This window comes from Doryrhamphus excisus, chromosome 23, assembly GCF_030265055.1.
Source record: "Doryrhamphus excisus isolate RoL2022-K1 chromosome 23, RoL_Dexc_1.0, whole genome shotgun sequence".
Classification (NCBI taxonomy): Eukaryota; Metazoa; Chordata; class Actinopteri; order Syngnathiformes; family Syngnathidae; genus Doryrhamphus; species Doryrhamphus excisus.
This window is the reverse complement of record NC_080488.1, coordinates 7,217,660-7,235,392: the sequence shown is the minus strand read 5'-3', so window position 1 is coordinate 7,235,392 and position 17,733 is coordinate 7,217,660. Positions and strand designations below refer to the sequence as shown.

General features: G+C 39.6%; 1 protein-coding gene across 5 annotated transcripts in view; it reads right to left on the bottom strand.

Annotated features, from left to right (window-relative positions):
- Positions 1 to 3,524: 3,524 nt before the first annotated feature.
- atrx (ATRX chromatin remodeler) overlaps positions 3,525 to 17,733 on the bottom strand; it is a 45,462-nt gene continuing 31,253 nt past the window's right edge. For 2 of the 5 annotated variants that reach the window (XM_058063177.1, XM_058063181.1), the window contains 5 exons: positions 12,596 to 12,745; positions 11,024 to 11,134; positions 7,817 to 7,912; positions 7,580 to 7,708; positions 3,525 to 4,959 (listed from right to left, as the gene is read on the bottom strand). In XM_058063177.1, the coding sequence (XP_057919160.1) occupies positions 4,741 to 4,959; positions 7,580 to 7,708; positions 7,817 to 7,912; positions 11,024 to 11,134; positions 12,596 to 12,745 (705 nt within the window). In that variant the 3' untranslated portion in view covers positions 3,525 to 4,740. The remainder of the gene's footprint in view (positions 4,960 to 7,579; positions 7,709 to 7,816; positions 7,913 to 11,023; positions 11,135 to 12,595; positions 12,746 to 17,733) is intronic. The other 3 variants (XM_058063179.1, XM_058063178.1, XM_058063180.1) reach the window with 2 other exon arrangements.

Genomic DNA, 17,733 nt, shown 5'->3' with positions numbered 1-17,733 from the left:
AATGGGGGGCGGCACGGTGGTCGAGTGGTGAGCGTGCAGACCTCACAGATAGGAGACCAGGGTTCAATTCCACCCTCGGCCATCTCTGTGTGGAGTTTGTATGTTCTCCCCGTGCATGCGTGGGTTTTCTCCCACATTCCAAAAACATGCTAGGTTAATTGTGCCCTGTGATTGGCTGGCCACCAGTCCAGGGTGTACCCCACCTCTCGCCCGAAGACAGCTGGGATAGGCTCCAGCACCCGCGACCCTTGTCAGGAAAAAGCATTAGAAAATGAATGAATGAATGAATGACATTCTAAAAATACAATTAAACCAGAAATAAAACAACATAAAAGGGGGGAAAAAAAGCAGTGATTTTAGGAGATTTTTTAATGTAATACCGCTGGCCGGCTGTACGGAGACCAAGTGGTTAGCACGCAGACCTCACAGCTAGGAGACCTAAGTTCAATTCCACCCTCCAATTCCAAAAACATGCTAGGTTAATTGGTGACTCCAAATTGTCCATAGGTATGAATGTGAGTGTGAATGGTTGTTTGTCTATATGTGCCCTGTGATTGGCTGGCCACCAGTCCAGGGTGAACCCCGCCTCTCGACCGAAGACAGCTGGGATAGGCTCCAGCACCCCCGTGACCCTTGTGAGGAAAAGCGGTCGAAAATGAATGAATGAATGAAATATTTCACCTGTTGCTGTGAAATGCTGCATGACATTCAACTATGACATGACCTACGACCCCAGGTGTGTCCCAGGGGGGTGTTTGCTTTCTGATTGGCCCTCAGCACATTCTAAAAATACAATTAAACCAGAAATAAAACAACATAAAACGGGGAAAAAAAGCAGTGATTTTAGGAGATTTTTTTTCATGTAATACTATTGACCGGCTGCACGGAGGGCGAGTGGTTAGCACGCAGACCTCACAGCTAGGAGACCTAAGTTCAATTCCACCCTCAAATCATCTCTGTGTGGAGTTTGCATGTTCTCCCCGTGCATGCGTGGGTTTTCTCCGGGTCCTCCGGTTTCCTCCCACATTCCAAAAACATGCTAGGTTAATTGGCAACTCCAAATTGTCCATAGGTATGAATGTGAGTGTGAATGGTTGTTTGTCTATATGTGCCCTGTGATTGGCTGGCCACCAGTCCAGGGTGTAGAAGACAGCTGGGATAGGCTCCAGCACCCTTGTGAGGATAAGCGGTAGAAAATGATCAAATGAATACTGCTGGCCTTTTTGATTATTGTGATTAATACAACACTGGCATGTAAACAGGAGTTCAGAACATGAGTCAAATGTGTTCTAACAACATACAGTGTTTCTTGGTGTGGATTTTTCCTCCTTAAAAGCTGACATTGGGTTGATTTTCTAGGATGATATTATATATATTATATTTTCTAGATGATATATATTATAGGATTCTTTGCAATTTCTAGTTTGGGTAAGACTAAATATTGTGTGAGAATTTAGTTTCCCAGAATAAAACTTGGATCCACCGCCATGAAGGTTCCAGGGAGTAACGTAACGTACGCAGCCCTCGCTTGCTAAGTCGGCATCATCCACCGTACTAAATCAGATTCCTCATGCAACTGGATCCCAGCTCCTAATTGGCTTTACACATGAGTGTGGATTTAGCTAGTGATCGTCTGCTGGGGTGCAGAGGGGGAGTACGGGGGGTACAGACTCAACTATAGTGTTGTCTGCACTCAGGGGCGGCGGGGAGGGGGTGGGGGGGTCTACAATGGACAGAAACAGCTGCCGGCTGATGTGCCGGCAAACCTGGACGGTGGACGGGATCAACATTTCGACATCTGCAACGGTTGGAATGGTCCTCCACTCCACTGGCAGCACATATCTGGGAGCAGTGAGAACGAGATCCCACCCCCGGTGTGGGGGTGGGGGGGTTGGATGGAAAAGTCAAAGACGTGGAGGGAAAAACCCTGGCAGACAGAGGGAGAGAAAGAAGGGGGGGAAATAGATGAAAGAAACAAAAGGAGGGACGGAAAGACGTCCCCTTGGATGCAAAATGGATGTATCCCAAAAGCTAATTTAAAACAAAAAAAAATCCGTCATCACAGCTTTATTAAAATCCAGGCTTCTCTACACGTCTTAAAATAAAGCCCTGCCATCTATCCATTTGAGCTGGTATTTTAATCATTTCTACGAGTCATTCATTCATAACAACAGAATCTGCACAGGAGCACCAAACATGAAACACAGCAAGGTTTATTCTCTGATGCCCTCCGTGAAGCCATCATTCCGAGTAACCTCAGAGAAACACTAGCATCAAGGATACCCAAACTAAGAAGAATGGCGTGGCTACACGTTACCATACACATGTGTCAATGGAGGCACCGAACACTGCAAGGTTTTTCCAGCAGGTGATTTAATTGATGACATCTTTCCCTCAAATTGAAGGAGGTGTTGATCATGAGAATCACATGCCGAAAGAAGACCTGCGGTGTCTTTTTGCTCTCCACAACACGAGTTCAACACCCAGGCGCTTTTTTTAAACATTTTATTTCCATTTTTAGGGATTTTGAACTGTGGTTTTAAACTTTTGATCATCCCAGTTGACTTTGCAATAAACTGCTTATTACATTTTTTTTTTTGACATTTTAGGACATTTCAAGTGGATGGGATAATTCATAATATTCAATAAAATAATTTTTATATTATACTGCACTGTTACATTTTTCAATTCAATGGAAAAAAAAATAATTAATATGCACTTTCAGTGCTGTTAAATGAAAAATAAAATATATATTTTATCTAAATGTATTTTATATTATATATAAAATATAAAATAAAACTAAATTAAATTCTCACTCTGGGCAATTCATATTTAGTTGTTCAACTTCATTTATAATGACACTGCCATTAAATTAAAATAAAATCTAAATATATAAATATAATATATATATTATTCAAATGTATTATATACTTTTATAATATATAAAAATATATGATTTTATATATAATATATAAAATAATTAAATCTAAAATAAAACAAAATTCTCACTCAGCAATTCATTTAGTTGTTCAATCTTATTTATAATGACTGTCACTGCCATTAAATTAAAATAAAATCTAAATATATATAAATATATATATTATTCAAATGTATTTATATACTTTTATAATATATAAAAATATATGATTTCAGATATAATATATATAAAATAATTAAATATAAAATAAAAAATTAAATTCTCACTTTAGGTAAGTTTATGTAGTAGGTAACTACTTTAGGTAGTTGTTCAACTGGCTTTTCAATTAATGGATAAAACAATTCTCTATTCATATGAATTTCGTCACTGCTGTTAAAAAATAAATATAAAATTAAGAATTCTAAATCATCATTCTAGGTTATTCATATGAGCTGGCTTTTTATGCGATTTAAAAATTGCCACAAAAAAATAAAATAAAATCTGTATCAGATCTTGCCATTGATCTATTCATTTAACAGTTCATTTTTTTAATAAAACAGCACAAGTTATATTTTACTTTTTTATTATGGAAAGAGAAAAAAAAGAAGCCCATTTCAAGAAGGAGCGTACATGAACAATAAAAAGTCAAAGACAAGGAGTTGTTCATCCTTTTGGTCACTTTATTAAATGTTATATTAAATACTTAACAAGATAGTAGCAGATTAAATTGGTGGCAAATTGTGGTGTATTTGCTAACGTAATAACATTCTGAAGAGGGCGAAAACTACACTTGTATGAAATACACCTTTGTGCAAACACGTGAGCCAATGGAGAGACGACAGGCTTCTCCGATTGGAGGACTTTAAAAGCAGAGAAGAACAACCACCACGTTGTCCTAACGACCCGCCGGGTGAAACCGAGGTGTCACAAAGCAGACGATACAAGCCAACCGGGGGGGTTTGAAAACACACACACCTCCGAACTCCATTTGTGCCCCCCCTTGTGGGGTCAGCTGGACCGGTTTGTGCTTTGTGAGACCCAGTCACCGACACACCCACCCACTGAGGGGGGGGGTATGGGACCGACACAAGTGGAACATAAAACAATGAACAGGACACACAGTGCTATGCTAGACATCACAGTAACAGTGAGAATGACGTTACAAAAAAAACAAAACAAAAAAAAAAGGTCACATGGACCAGCAGGCAGATTTGAACAACAAGCATTGCAATACCAGCCATGTTTTAATATGAACAATTCGACGCCTAATAAAAAACAAATGTCACCTTTTAGCAAACTTTTATACTGTAAGGCCATCACTCATATTTTCATATTTTTTTTTAATTTTTTTTGCCGTTTTTTCTACTTATTCCCCAAAGATGCCACATTTAGCACCTGATTGGTGGAGTTAATCTACTGGCGGGAAAGATCATTTGTGTCGCCAACCACACTGGTCCCACTTGGGTTAAGTAGGGTTTTAAAAGTGTATAAAAATTGATGAAACCCTCTTTTAAGGGGGGTGGGGGGGACAACGCAACACCGGAAAGCGTTGCTTTTGCTAAAACAATTTAAATACATGAAAAATGAAGATATAGAAGTTGAATAACATTAAGGCCGTATATACATTTCTATTTACGTCGAGTTTCCCCGATAGACTCCTTTCAAACAGTACTTTTTACATGGAGTTGCACCGGCTGCCAGTGGACGAAGGACTTAAGTGGAGATTCCACTTTGTGGTCTCGTGCTGCATCGGTTATGCAGAAGCGAGGTTCCGCTCGTTTCGTTTGCTGGGAACGCCTTGGCGGGTGGAGCGGCGGTGTCACCTACAGACCCTTAGAGGGTCCGGGATTCTTGCCCATGGCAGCGGGGTTGACTCCGTGAAGCTGCTGGTAGAGACCCAGCAGGTCCATTTGGTTGAGCCTGCTGCCTCCCAGCATGCCGTTCTGCAGCGCCATGTTGAGGAGGTTGGTCTGGTTGGCCATGGCCAGCTGCTGCTCGTGGACCTTCCTGTTGTTGATCACCTTCTGGACGTACATCATCAGCTGGGATCGGAGAAATGACACGGAGGTCACTGTTTGTTACTCATTGTTTTCATTTTCCTGATTTTTTTTCCAGATGTTAAATGTCTAAAAATCTAATTCCATAATTTCCACATCGGAACCTCGTTCTTCATTTCGATAGCGTTTCTCACCTTCCCGAACTAAGAAGAATGGCGCGGCTACACGTTACCATACACGTGTCAATGGAGGCACCAAACACTGCAAGGTTTTCTCCAGCAGGTTTTTGGACATTTCAAGTGGATGGAATAATTCATCATATTCATTCAATAAAATATTTTTTATATTATACTGCACTGTTACATTTTTCAATTCAATGGAGAAAAAAAATCTCTATTATATGCACTTTGTCACTGCTGTTGAATTAAAAATAAAATATAAATATATTTTATTTAAATGTATTTATTTTACATAATATATAAAAAAACATATTGTTATATATATATACACAACAATATATAAGAGTGAGAATTTAATTTAGTTATATATATATATATATATATATATATATATAATAAAACAAAATTAAATTCTTACTCTCGGCAATTCATATTTAGTTGTTCAACTTTATAATGACTGTCATTAAATTAAAATAAAATCTAAATATAAAAAACATATTGTAATATATATATATATATATATATATATACACACAAAATATAAAAATAAATAAATAAATAAATGCATATATATATATATATATATATTATATAATAAATAAATATAAAATAAAACTAAATTATATTCTCACTCTTGGCAATTCATATTTAGTTGTTCAACTTTATTTATAATGACTGTCACTGTCATTAAATTAAAATAAAATCTAAATATAAAAAAACATTGTTTTATATATATATATATATATATATATATATATATATATATATATATATATACACACACACACACAAAATATAAAAATAAATAAATAAATATAAAAATAAATAATGCATATATATATATAATAAATAAATATAAAATAAAACTACATTAAATTCTCACTCTTGGTAATTCATATTTAGTTTGTTCAAATTTATTTATGACTGTCACTGCCATTAAATAAAAATAAAATCGAAATATATATAAACATAATATATATATTATTCAAATGTATTTATATACTTTCCAGATTTTTTTCCAGACCTGGAAATGTCTAAAAATCCAATTCCATAATTTCCACATAGGAACCCCGTTCTTCATTTCAATAGCGTTTCTCACCTTCTTCATCAAGGTTCTGGCACTTAACTGTTTTTGCAGCTGTATAACACATATTCCTCTGACACTCTGAAATACGCAGTGTTCTTGAATGCCTCATCAGTCCACATTGCTCATTAACAGGAAGGAAGGACGGAAGAAGACAGATAGCAAGTCGTTCATTGTTCTCTGTAATAAACATGATTAAAGGACACCCTAGCTAAAATCTGTCTGTAGTGTCCCAACTCTACAAGAACCACTGGCCACTATTCGTCATATAGAGTGAGTCACTCAATTTTGAAGACTAGATTGTTCGGGGCATCTTTTAATCACAAGACACGGAGACAACTATCGTTAAAACCTGAATCCTACGAAAACCTGGGCGTACAAAAACCAGGACTACATGAAGTATTTATGGGACTACAAATGTATTCTTCATAAACATTTTTTGGGGGAAGCTTGTTTATCTTAAAAGGGAACCTTGTGCATTGTGCTCATTTCCGGCCCTTTGTATTAAGATTGTGGACTCCAATAGAGCCGCTACTCACAATAACCCGCACGGAAAGCTTTCTAGATCTTCCAGAATCTGCACCTATTCCAACTGGATTTCCAAAACTGTCTGAATTTATTCCTCCCACAGCTCGCATACTCTGCTGTAATTGGTCCCACTCAGCCTGTGCCCATTGTATTAGATTGTGGACTCCAATAGAGCTGCTACTCACAATAACCCGCACAGAAAGCTTTCTACATCTTCCAGAATCTGCACCTATTTGAGCTGGATTTCCAAAACTGTTTGTTTGAATTTATTCGTCCCACAGCCCGCACACTCTGCTGTAATTGGTCCCACTCAGCCTGTGCCCTTTGTATTAAGATTGTGGACTCCAATAGAGCTGCTACTCACAATAACCCGCATAGAATTTTTTTGGGGGAAGCTTGTTTATCTTAAAAGGGAACCTATTGTGCTCATTTTCGGCCCTTTGTATTACATTGTGGACTCCAATAGAGCAGCTACTCACATTAACCCGCACAGAAAGCTTTCTAGATCTTCCAGAATCTGCACCTATTCCAGCTGGAATTCCAAAACTGTTTGTTTGAATTTATTTGTCCCACAGCCCGCACACTCTGCTGTAATTGGTCCCACTCAGCCTGTACAGCTTGGATCCAGGCACACCCATATAAGGACATCCTCACCACTGTGATGTCACAGTGAGCCAGTGTTAGAAAAAACTTGCCAAACTTCTTCCAGGGCTCACTTCCAAACACTCAAACCTCATTATGTGAAACTTCGGCGTGGTTTAACGCAATCCTACAACATTTATAAGTCGGAAAAATGGGAAAAACATCATAGGTCCGTTTTTATGTAACTTGACACACAAAAGTGACAAACAGAAGAGAAGCTGGAAAGTCTTACCGACTGCTGCATGGTGAGAGTTTCTCTGTAAACAGCTTCTCTGCGTTTCACCTCCATCTCCACGGTGGCCATTCGTCCCAGAGCCAAGGACTGGACCTGACTCTCAGTAAGAGCTGGGTTCTCATTCCACTGCGGGAGAGGATATTCACAGGTTAGTCAAACATCTACTACTTTTATGAATTTCTTAAATGATAAAATATAGACGTTGTGTGAAGGTCAAAATGAAGCTGCACTTACTATTAGGCTGATGGTATCTTCCAGTGAGTCCCGTTGTAAATTCTTCAATGCATGTGTTGCTTCGATGACCTTCTGCCGCCCTTGGTTGATAAGATCCTGTCCACAAGTGAAGACGGAGGAACAGTTGAAACAACCGCTTTATCTCATCTGCATCACCAGCAATGGAGCCACCACCAGCGACGGGACCGACCGCTTCAGGCATTTGCACCGAGGACTTTGTTGCATACTTCGAATTGTGTGAATAACTTGGATCCAAACGATTAATGTCATCAAGCATTGTTTATAGCGACAAAACCACGACGGATTATTGAGATCTGAAGTGCTTATGAGCTCATTCGGTTGTGACGACCAACAAGATTTACTGTACCGTATCATCCAGTCTCAGCACTTCCTGTCATTTAGTATCGAACAAAGCAAAATTTGTTTTCAATCAGAAATCACTCCACACTCTTTATTGCTCTCTGGTTCTACCATATCTTACTTATTGTGTGGAAATATGGGCTAATAACTATAAAAGCAATCTTCACTCGCTAAATGTACTGCAAAAAAGGTCAGTAAGGATAATTCATAATGCCGCCTACAGAGAACATACTAACTCCTTATTTCTAAAATCACAAATACTTCAACTTGCTGATATAGTTCATCTTCAAACAGCTAAAAAAATGCATAAGGCTAAAAACAACCAATTACCTAAAAATGTCATCCAATACTTCTCTACAAGAGAGGAGAAATATGATCTCAGGGAAGAACTACATTTGAAACACTTATATGCTAGGACTACGTTAAAAAGCCATAGCATTTCAGTATGTGGAATCAAACTATGGAATGGATTGAGTAAGGACCTCAAACAATGCACAACGATGAGCCAATTCAAGAAACAATACAAGCAGTTGATGTTTGCTAAATCAAAAGCTTGGTGTGCCGCATGTGGCCCCCGGGTCGAAGTTTGCCCACCCCTGGTTTAGATTCTGTTCCCCAGATGGCGGTAATACACACCGAAAGCTGCTTGCCAACCGCTAATAAACAACAGAAGAAGAACGCACTCCGACAACTTTCCGTTTGAGCGGGTACAAGATACCTCAATCGGATTGGGGAAAGGAATATTCCACCCTTGTGAATCCGATTATATGTTCATTCGGATTGGCACTTTTCTTTGGGAATGAGGTGTATACAAAAGGTTAAATTATTTCCTTTTGAGCAAATAAACCGAATGCAATTGGAATATTTGGGTCCATGTATACGTGGCTAATGACGTATTTAAAGGTTTTCTTCAATACCACAACCCAATCCCAAAGATATATTTGTTGTTTTTATTACGCGGGAGGCAAAAGAAGGTGTTGATGCAACTGCACAATAGAAGAGATCATGTTTAGTGTAGTTTCAAGCCTCATTTTGTTATTGGCATATTGTAGAAATAAAATAAATGTGAAAAATCCCACATTCCAAAAACATGCTAGGTTAATTAGCGACTCCAAATTATCCATAGGTATGAATGTGAGTGTGAATGGTTGTTTGTCTATATGTGCCCTGTCATTGGCTAGCGATCAGTCCAGGGTGTACCCTGCCTCTCTCCCGAAAACAGCTGGGATAGGCTCCAGCACCCTCTGCGACCCTCATGAGGAAAAAGCGGTAGAAAATGAATGAATGAATAATGCCAAAAAAAAAGCACAATGTAAACCAATGACCAATGGGTAGAAAAAGGTTTGGACAAATTACTGTAGATCAGGGGTCTCAAACACGTGGCCCGCAGGACACTAGCTGGAGGCCCCCGCCTTGATATGAAAGTTTAATGTTAGTGCGGCCCACGCAAGTTTGATATGGATGCTGTATGGTATCATGTACCCAGAAAAAATTATTATGTTTGATTAATGTTCATGTTAAAGGTTAAATAACTGTTAATAGTTATCCTCCCTATCAGTGTGGAAGTGGTACGTTTTTGGCTATTTAAGTTTAAAGGAAATAACTTGAAGGCTACCGTTTAGGTCGCTAGCTCTCTAGTTTGCGAGTTAGCATGTGTCTCAAGACCCTGCAGTTGCGCAATATGTTGGAAATAAAAAGAGTATAAATGTGACTATAGTCGTGTTTTGTCATGTCTACAGGGCTCTAATAATGCTTTGTTCATTTTAATCTGAAAAAAATAATTTGTCTACCCACCAACTATATGTGGTTTCTTAAGTTTTTATTATTTGCCGTTTTATTATTATTATTATTTTTATTTATTACTGATTGATTTTCTTTATTCTTGATTTGTTTATTTATTTTTCATCTTATTTTGTGCAGAAAAATAAACATTAAGATATTTGAGAACAGTGGAATGTTTTATCAGAGCTTTTATTGTAGAAAATCGGAACCAAAGCACTGAAAAAATTTGTATATTTTTCTGTTTTTAATAAATGCGTTTTTTTTTTTTTTTGAAAACCTGATGCGGCCCAGCCTTGCCCAGACCCTCGCTCCAGTGGCCCCCAGGTAAATTGAGTTTGAGACCCCTGCTGTAGATTGTTTGAATGCTTTCATTGATTTCTACTACGACAGGTGGCTGTTATTAATAACTGCCAAGAGTTGACGCCATTAGACTCATTTCTTTCTGTCAAAAAAAAATTGTACCCCTAGGTTAGGACCCCTTAGTCTCAAGGCTCAACTTTCCTTACATCTTGTAACCAAATCCAACACAGTTTCCATGGAAACCACCAAATCATTAAACTGTTTTGATTAGACCGACGTGTTGCAGGGACGACAAGAAACCTCACATGGGTGGACCTCCAATGTGCCAAAGAGTTAAGTTTAAGGAGGTGTTTGGAAAGAGACGTGAAAACGTTGAAAGCGATATTGCGTGTTACGGTACGGCTGAGCAACATGGCGTCATCAGTGAGTGAACTTTATTTGTATATCACACTATGATTAGAATAATTGAAACCAGCCTAAATATTTTACCCATCTGCTCCCCTCGCCGATCATACCGCTACTTTTGTCAGATGGGCCAGCACGTATAAATATCCGCCGCCCCAGACAAGACGCATTACGATGTGACGGGCGGGGCGGGGGGGTTCCGCGGGGGCCGAGCTGGGACTGCCGGCTACATGACTGTTGTCACAATTAGCAGCGGGGACTGAGGAATGTGGTGTGACATGCCATGGGGGGGGGGGGGGGGGGGGGGGGTGAAATGAGGAGGAGGTGGAAAGCGAGGGGCATGTGGAGCTCATTACTTACCTCCAGCTGCTGGTTGGTCATGGTGGCCAAAGCCGCCATGTTGTAGTGGGAGAAAATGGAGGCGCCCATTTGGGGGTATGATGCCTGATAGTTGGTCCTCATAGTCAGACCCTGAGAAGAGAGCAAAGATCCCACAACATTTTTTAATCAGATGCATGATCAAAGACGCTGTGGCATTGCAATCGTTTATTTCGTTGCCTCAGACTTGGTCAGAAAACCTGACAACGCAAATGTGTGTGTGTGTGTGTGTGTGTGTGTGCATGTGTGAGTGATCTGAGGCATACAAGCCAGCAGGATGCCGATGTCTGTGTGTAATTGAAACTCTGCTGCAGATGGTTTACTTGTGCCCTGTAATCTGGCCATCCGGGGTGTGTGTGTGGGTGGGGGCGGGGTTCTACGGACCTGGCCAGAGACAGGTGTGCAAGCCTAAACAGTACAAAACCAAAACCACACACACATACAGTATGTGCATGCTTGCTACAGTAAACCTCGGATATATCGGAAATTCGCTCACAACGGACAGATAAAAAATAACCGATTTTTCTGTAATGCATTTCCAATAAAAATTAATTGCATATATCGGATTTTATAATAACGGATTTTGCCTATTTCGGACAAAATCTCCAGTCCCGTTCCAATGCATTTCCATTAAATTTCCCTCGGATGGCCGCATCGTGGCGCTCCGATTCGCCGAATCGTGACAGGCCGCTATACGACGTCATTTGCAGCGTTTGCAGCATTGCCTGCGCGTCCAGGTACATTGGAAACATAGTCAAGGAAGTGCCTTTTTATAACGGATAAAATCCGATTTACGCCTATACCGGATATAAATCCGATATATGCGTAAAACGGACATTTTCCGGTATACGCATATAACGGATTTCACTTATATCGGACAAAACCAGTGGGAACAATTGAATCCGATATATCCGAGGTTTACTGTATTAGCAAGCGACTAGCTTTGAAAACAGAACATTTACATTCTGTGGCAACATATACAAAATCCAGGAAGCCATTTTGACCTATTCAGATCATGCTCAGACAAAATGTGTAAAAAAAATTTTTTTTTTTAAATACCGGACTTTAGCACCACTGTTTCCCCTGTGAGTAGAAACCCCTGTGTTTTCCTGACAGGCCGACAAGCTCAGGGAAAAGCCGCTTACGGCACACACAGGGGGCAGAGGAGGGAGAGTGTGTTGGAAAAATAATCATTAGGGTGAATTAGAATCTAGGATTACGCGAGGGGAGAGGAGACCGACTCCTGCTCGCTTGCACGATCAACCCCTCACACACGTCTCCCAAATAAACACACTAATTGCCCTTTGATTCGACCTACAAAAAAAAAAAAAAAAACAGCACAGGAGGGAATAGGGGAGAAGGTGCAAAGGGCGGCCACAGAAGAATAATGCGAACACGAGACAGACCGGGCGTTAAGGGTTTGATCACATACAGCTGAACATGAGATGCTGTGAAAATGCACTAAATTCCTTGTAATTGATGTATAACAATGTATTAGATATAATACTCCAATGGGAGTATTATATACTTAAATATGCGCTGCCATGTGCTTACCTTCTTCTCCGCTTCGTACTCAGCCCAGGCCGCTTTGCGATCCTCCTCGCTCAGGGCCTCCTCCTCCTTGTGGTCCAACAGGGAGTCGTGTTCATGATAGCACATAATCTGGTCCTTGTGGCTCTGCAGAAGTTCAGCCAGGAAGGGATCCTACAGCAACCGGGGTGTCAAAAAAAGATGCAAAGTGTCACAGGAGGATTTCGCTTATGGTTATATTTCATTTGAACATGCATCAGATTACAACTGAGTGCATCCCATAATCAGTTCACAGTTCCACATGTCCAAAAGGAGTAGGAAGAAGCAAAGCTTATTAAATCCTACCCCTCCATCTGGTACTTTTACAATCAGTAACTGTTACATTTGTTCACTTCCTGCTTTCCTAATATAGTTGAAGTTTTTAAAATGTTTTAAATACAATTTTTTTTACAATTTTTTAATTTTGTCATTTTTTTTAAATTTTTATTTTATTTTTTACATTTTTTTTTACATTTTTTGTCACGTACCGAAGTACGAGGTGATATGACCATACAATGACATAATGGGTACCATAGTAAGTGTCAATATAGTGATATATATAGCACATCATGACGAGAAGTATTAGATGGCATTTTTAGGTAATTGGCTATTTTTAGCCTTATGCATTATTTTAGCTGTTTGAAGATGAACTATATCAGCAAGTTTAAGTATTTGTGATTTTAGAAATAAGGAGTTAGTATGTTCTCTGTAAGCGGCATTATGAATTATCCTTACTGACCTTTTTTGCAGTACATTTAGCAAGTGAAGATTGCTTTTATAGTTATTAGCCCATATTTCCACACAATAAGTAAGATATGGTAGAATCAGAGAGCAATAAAGAGTGTGGAGTGATTTCTGATTGAGAACAAATGTTTTTCCCGTGAGTGACAAGAAGAAAAGCCTTGATTGAATATATAATGGATATTTCATATTGATTTTAAAACAATCTGGAATACTTCATCAGACCAGCATGTGTATTTATCTATCACTACTTTCCAGCATGTGTATTCATCTATTACTACTTTGCACTTTGAAAAAACTACATTATACATCAAAATATACATGCATATGATACTAATGATATTCATTCATTCATTTTCTACCGCTAATCCTCACGAGGGTCGCGGCGGTGCTGGAGCCTATCCCAATAATTGCAGACTCCAAATTGTCCATAGGTATGAATGTGAGTGTGAATGGTTGTTTGTCTATATGTGCCCTGTGATTGGCTGGCGACCAGTCCAGGGTGTACCCTGCCTCTCGTCCAAGACAGCTGGGTTAGGCTCCAGCACCCCCCGTGAGGAAAAAGCGGTAGAAAATGAATGAATGAATTATAAATGACATTTTCTAGAAATGTGCTCATCGCAGTCGGGTCTGGAACCAATTAATCACGCTTTAACTCATGTTTTAACTGTGTATAAACAAATGAATGTTGTATTTTAACGTATCTTTTACTCTGTTTACTTGTTTTTATTCAACTCCATTTTTCTGTAAAGTGTCTTTGAGTATTTTGAAAAACGCTATACAAATAAAATGTATTACTATTATTATTATTAAATGAGGAATTATTGTCCAACATCACAACCATTCCAATAGAGTATATCTTCTCAAGGGACAATAATATAGAAATTAAATTTGGATATAGTTTAGAGTAGTTCGTGTAGAACTTGTAAAGCGGTATAGATTTACTATCCATTTTCCAATATCCTAGTATCGTGGTCTGGGGCTGCGGTTCACAGAGCATGATCGCACTTCGAAAACTGAGCCACAGTGCTTTTTTAAAAATGGCTGCTGAAATGTGAGCAATGTACTGTAATCACTTTTTGTGAGACACTGTATGCTTCGAAAATCATGACGCAAATCATGGCAACACAGTGAGGCTACTAGTTTTTGACTGAAGCCGTTTCGGGAGGACGAAAACCTCCTGCCGCATGTTATGCAGAAGTAAACATAGCAGTCTTTATTGTTAAAAAAAAGAACTCCAGTTTCTATGACAACACTGTTATTTAGGACAATACCTGACTAAAATCAAACACGCAGGGCCTGACTCTTCTCAAACGTGGTTTAAATTACTCATGCAGCAGAGGCTTTGATTTTCTTTGTTCTGGCTTAGCTTTACATTAAAGCAGGGGTCTCAAACCAAATGTGGCCCGCAGGACACTAGACTGAGGCCCCCGCCTTGATATGAAAGTTTAATGTTAGTGCGGCCCGCGCAAGTTTGATATGGATGCTGTATGGTATCATGTACCCAGAAAAAATTATTACGTTTGATTAATGTTCATGTTAAAGGTTAAATAACTGTTAATAGTTATCCTCCCTATCCGTGTGGAAGTGGTACGTTTTTGGCTTTTTTAAGTTTAAAGGAAATAACTTGGAGGCTACCGTTTAGGTCGCTAGCTCTCTAGTTTGCGAGTTAGCATGTGTCTCAAGACCCTGCAGTTGCGCAATATGTTGGAAATAAAAAGAGTATAAATGTGACTATAGTCGTGTTTTGTCATGTCTACAGGGCTCTAATAATGCTTTGTTCATTTTAATCTGAAAAAATAATTTGTGTACCCACCAACTATATGTGGTTTCTTAAGTTATTATTTGCCGTTTTATTATTATTATTATTATTATTATATTTATTACTGATTGATTGATTTTCTTTATTCTTGATTTTTTATTTTTCATCTTATTTTGTGCAGAAAAATAAAAATTAAGATATTTGAGAACAGTGGAATGTTTTATCAGCGCTTTTATTGTAGAAAATTGGAACCAAAGCACTGAAAAAGTTCGTATATTTTTCTGTTTTTAATAAATGCGTTTTGTTTTTTTAAACCTGACGTGGCCCAGTCTCACCCAGACCCTAGCTCCAGTGGCCCCCAAGTAAATTGAGTTTGAGACCCCTGCATTAAAGTATGAGCTAGCAACGTGGAGACGTCATACCGCTGTTGCATCATTTACGTGTGCACAAGCCAGTTCGCAGAGGGGATCCACTCTGCTCCTTTACCCACACGCCTCCCCCACCTCCCCCCGCCTCCACCGCCCCCCAACAGTATCAATCTACCGCTGAACTCTGACAGCGAGTGTGAAGTTGCAAAGCAAATTAATCATAGATGTCACCAGCGCGAAGCAGCGTGCAAGATAAAGCAGACACACAGTAGGATGAAAGGAGACAGTGATTGCAAATCTGTACAGAATAAGAGAGAAAATAAACAGTGGGCCAGACACAGTGAAACTGGATCTCTCCTGTAAGACAAGCAGACGACTTTGTATACACACACAATTCACATGGGAAGAACGACTCGGGCCCACCAACCTGGGCTCAGGATACGCCTTATTGTGGAATACTTCAACGAGTTGCACTTTAACGTTTTCCAGCTAAATGGTCGCCAGCGCTGGAGGTCAAATGACAGTACTGATGCTCCCATGGAGCAAAGTGCATGCTGGGATACACTTGGAATTCCCAACAGCAAAGGCTCTAGGGGTGGTCCGGTCCGTCTACCATTTTTCGGTGACCCGGCACTAATGATTGTCTGTAACCTGAAGCGGCCTACTGGCATCCTGATGGACCTGCATGGTAAAGCCTATCGCTTTACTGCAGGGGAGCAGGGAAAGCAAGAGCCACTGGGTGGGCAGATGCTTGAAGAGAAATACGTCATGTAAATGAATCCACTCAGTGAGCATATGGCAAGGAAGCATTAGAAAGTGCATGTTATGGACTAAGATTCCAAGGTTTGTGGGAAAAAAATAAAATCAATAACACAAGAGTCTGTGCCGATTCTTGAAATCAATAAAATATAACTTTTTTTTAAAGCCAATACCAATTACTTCCTGCTTTAAAAGCTTGCTGACCCATTTTTTTTTTTTAAATATGGACAGGACAGGACGACTGCGCAATCAAGGAGGGAGAGGAAGGAGAGAGGGGAGGGGGCGCGGGAGAAAAAAAAAAGACAATTTCCAAATTAAACAGGGAGTAGAGTCTGGGACTGTTAGAAAACCTAAGCATACATAGTATATAGTATACCTAGTATACATAGTATACCTAAGTATACATAGATACTTGAGGCTCTTGAATTAAATCATTCATTCATTTTCTACCGCTTTTCCTCACAAGGGTTGCAGGGGGTGTTGGAGCCTATCCCAGCTGTCTTCGGGAGAGAGGCGGGATACACCCTGGACTGGTGGCCAGCCAATCACAGGGCACATATAACAACCATTCACACTCACATTCACAATTCACAATTTGGAGTCACCAATTAACCTAGCATGTTTTTAGCATGAAAATGAATGAATGAATGAGTTCAGAATAGTTATAACAATAGTTGAGGATGGGATAATTGTACATTAATTGAAATCGAGGGTGGATTTTCCTGCCCTACACCAAACCACAGAAGAAGAAAGAACATCTGCATAGGTCCGTTGTCTTCTGGCTTCTGAGGTTTATCTACACTTACGACTAAGGGGCCATCCATAATTTTCAACATTTTCACGAGCGTACAAACCGTACGAGGGAGGGAGGGGGTTAAGACATCAACGTACACTTTTTTGAAAACCAGAAAATGTCGATGTCTGTATGTTCGAACCGCGGGACGCAGTCAAATTTTAGTAGACTGGTCCCCTGTCGTCGTATGCTAGCGCGAGAGCGTACCAGTCCACGCGATACTCCACGTAGCTCTGCGTGCTTCGCATTCCAACACAACAATCAGACAATGGCCGACCCCGGTGATTCCGATTACCTATTTTCGTTCATCAAAAAGAGAATTACTGCCATTCATCGCTCACCGAGCAATGCATACGAACAATACATCAATGTTTACTGCTTTGTGCGTTCGGAAAGAAAGCGGAAGGACGCTGTACCGGCTGGCCAGGCGGCTTGGAAAGGTTCCAAATCGAAGGACTCGAGCAGGGCGGATTTGCTCAAAAGAGTACTCTTTGTACTCTTGTGAAAATGTTGAAAATTATGGATGGCCCCTAAGTGGAACTACCTCTAGACGTCATTTTGGGGAGTAAGACACCAAAATATCATGAGAATGTAGACTGTAGTGATGTGTGGATGAGAGGCTGAAACGATAAAATATTTTGCCGTTGTGACTTGAGAATGTTGCTGTGTGGATAGCCCCTTATTTGTAATACAGTACCTA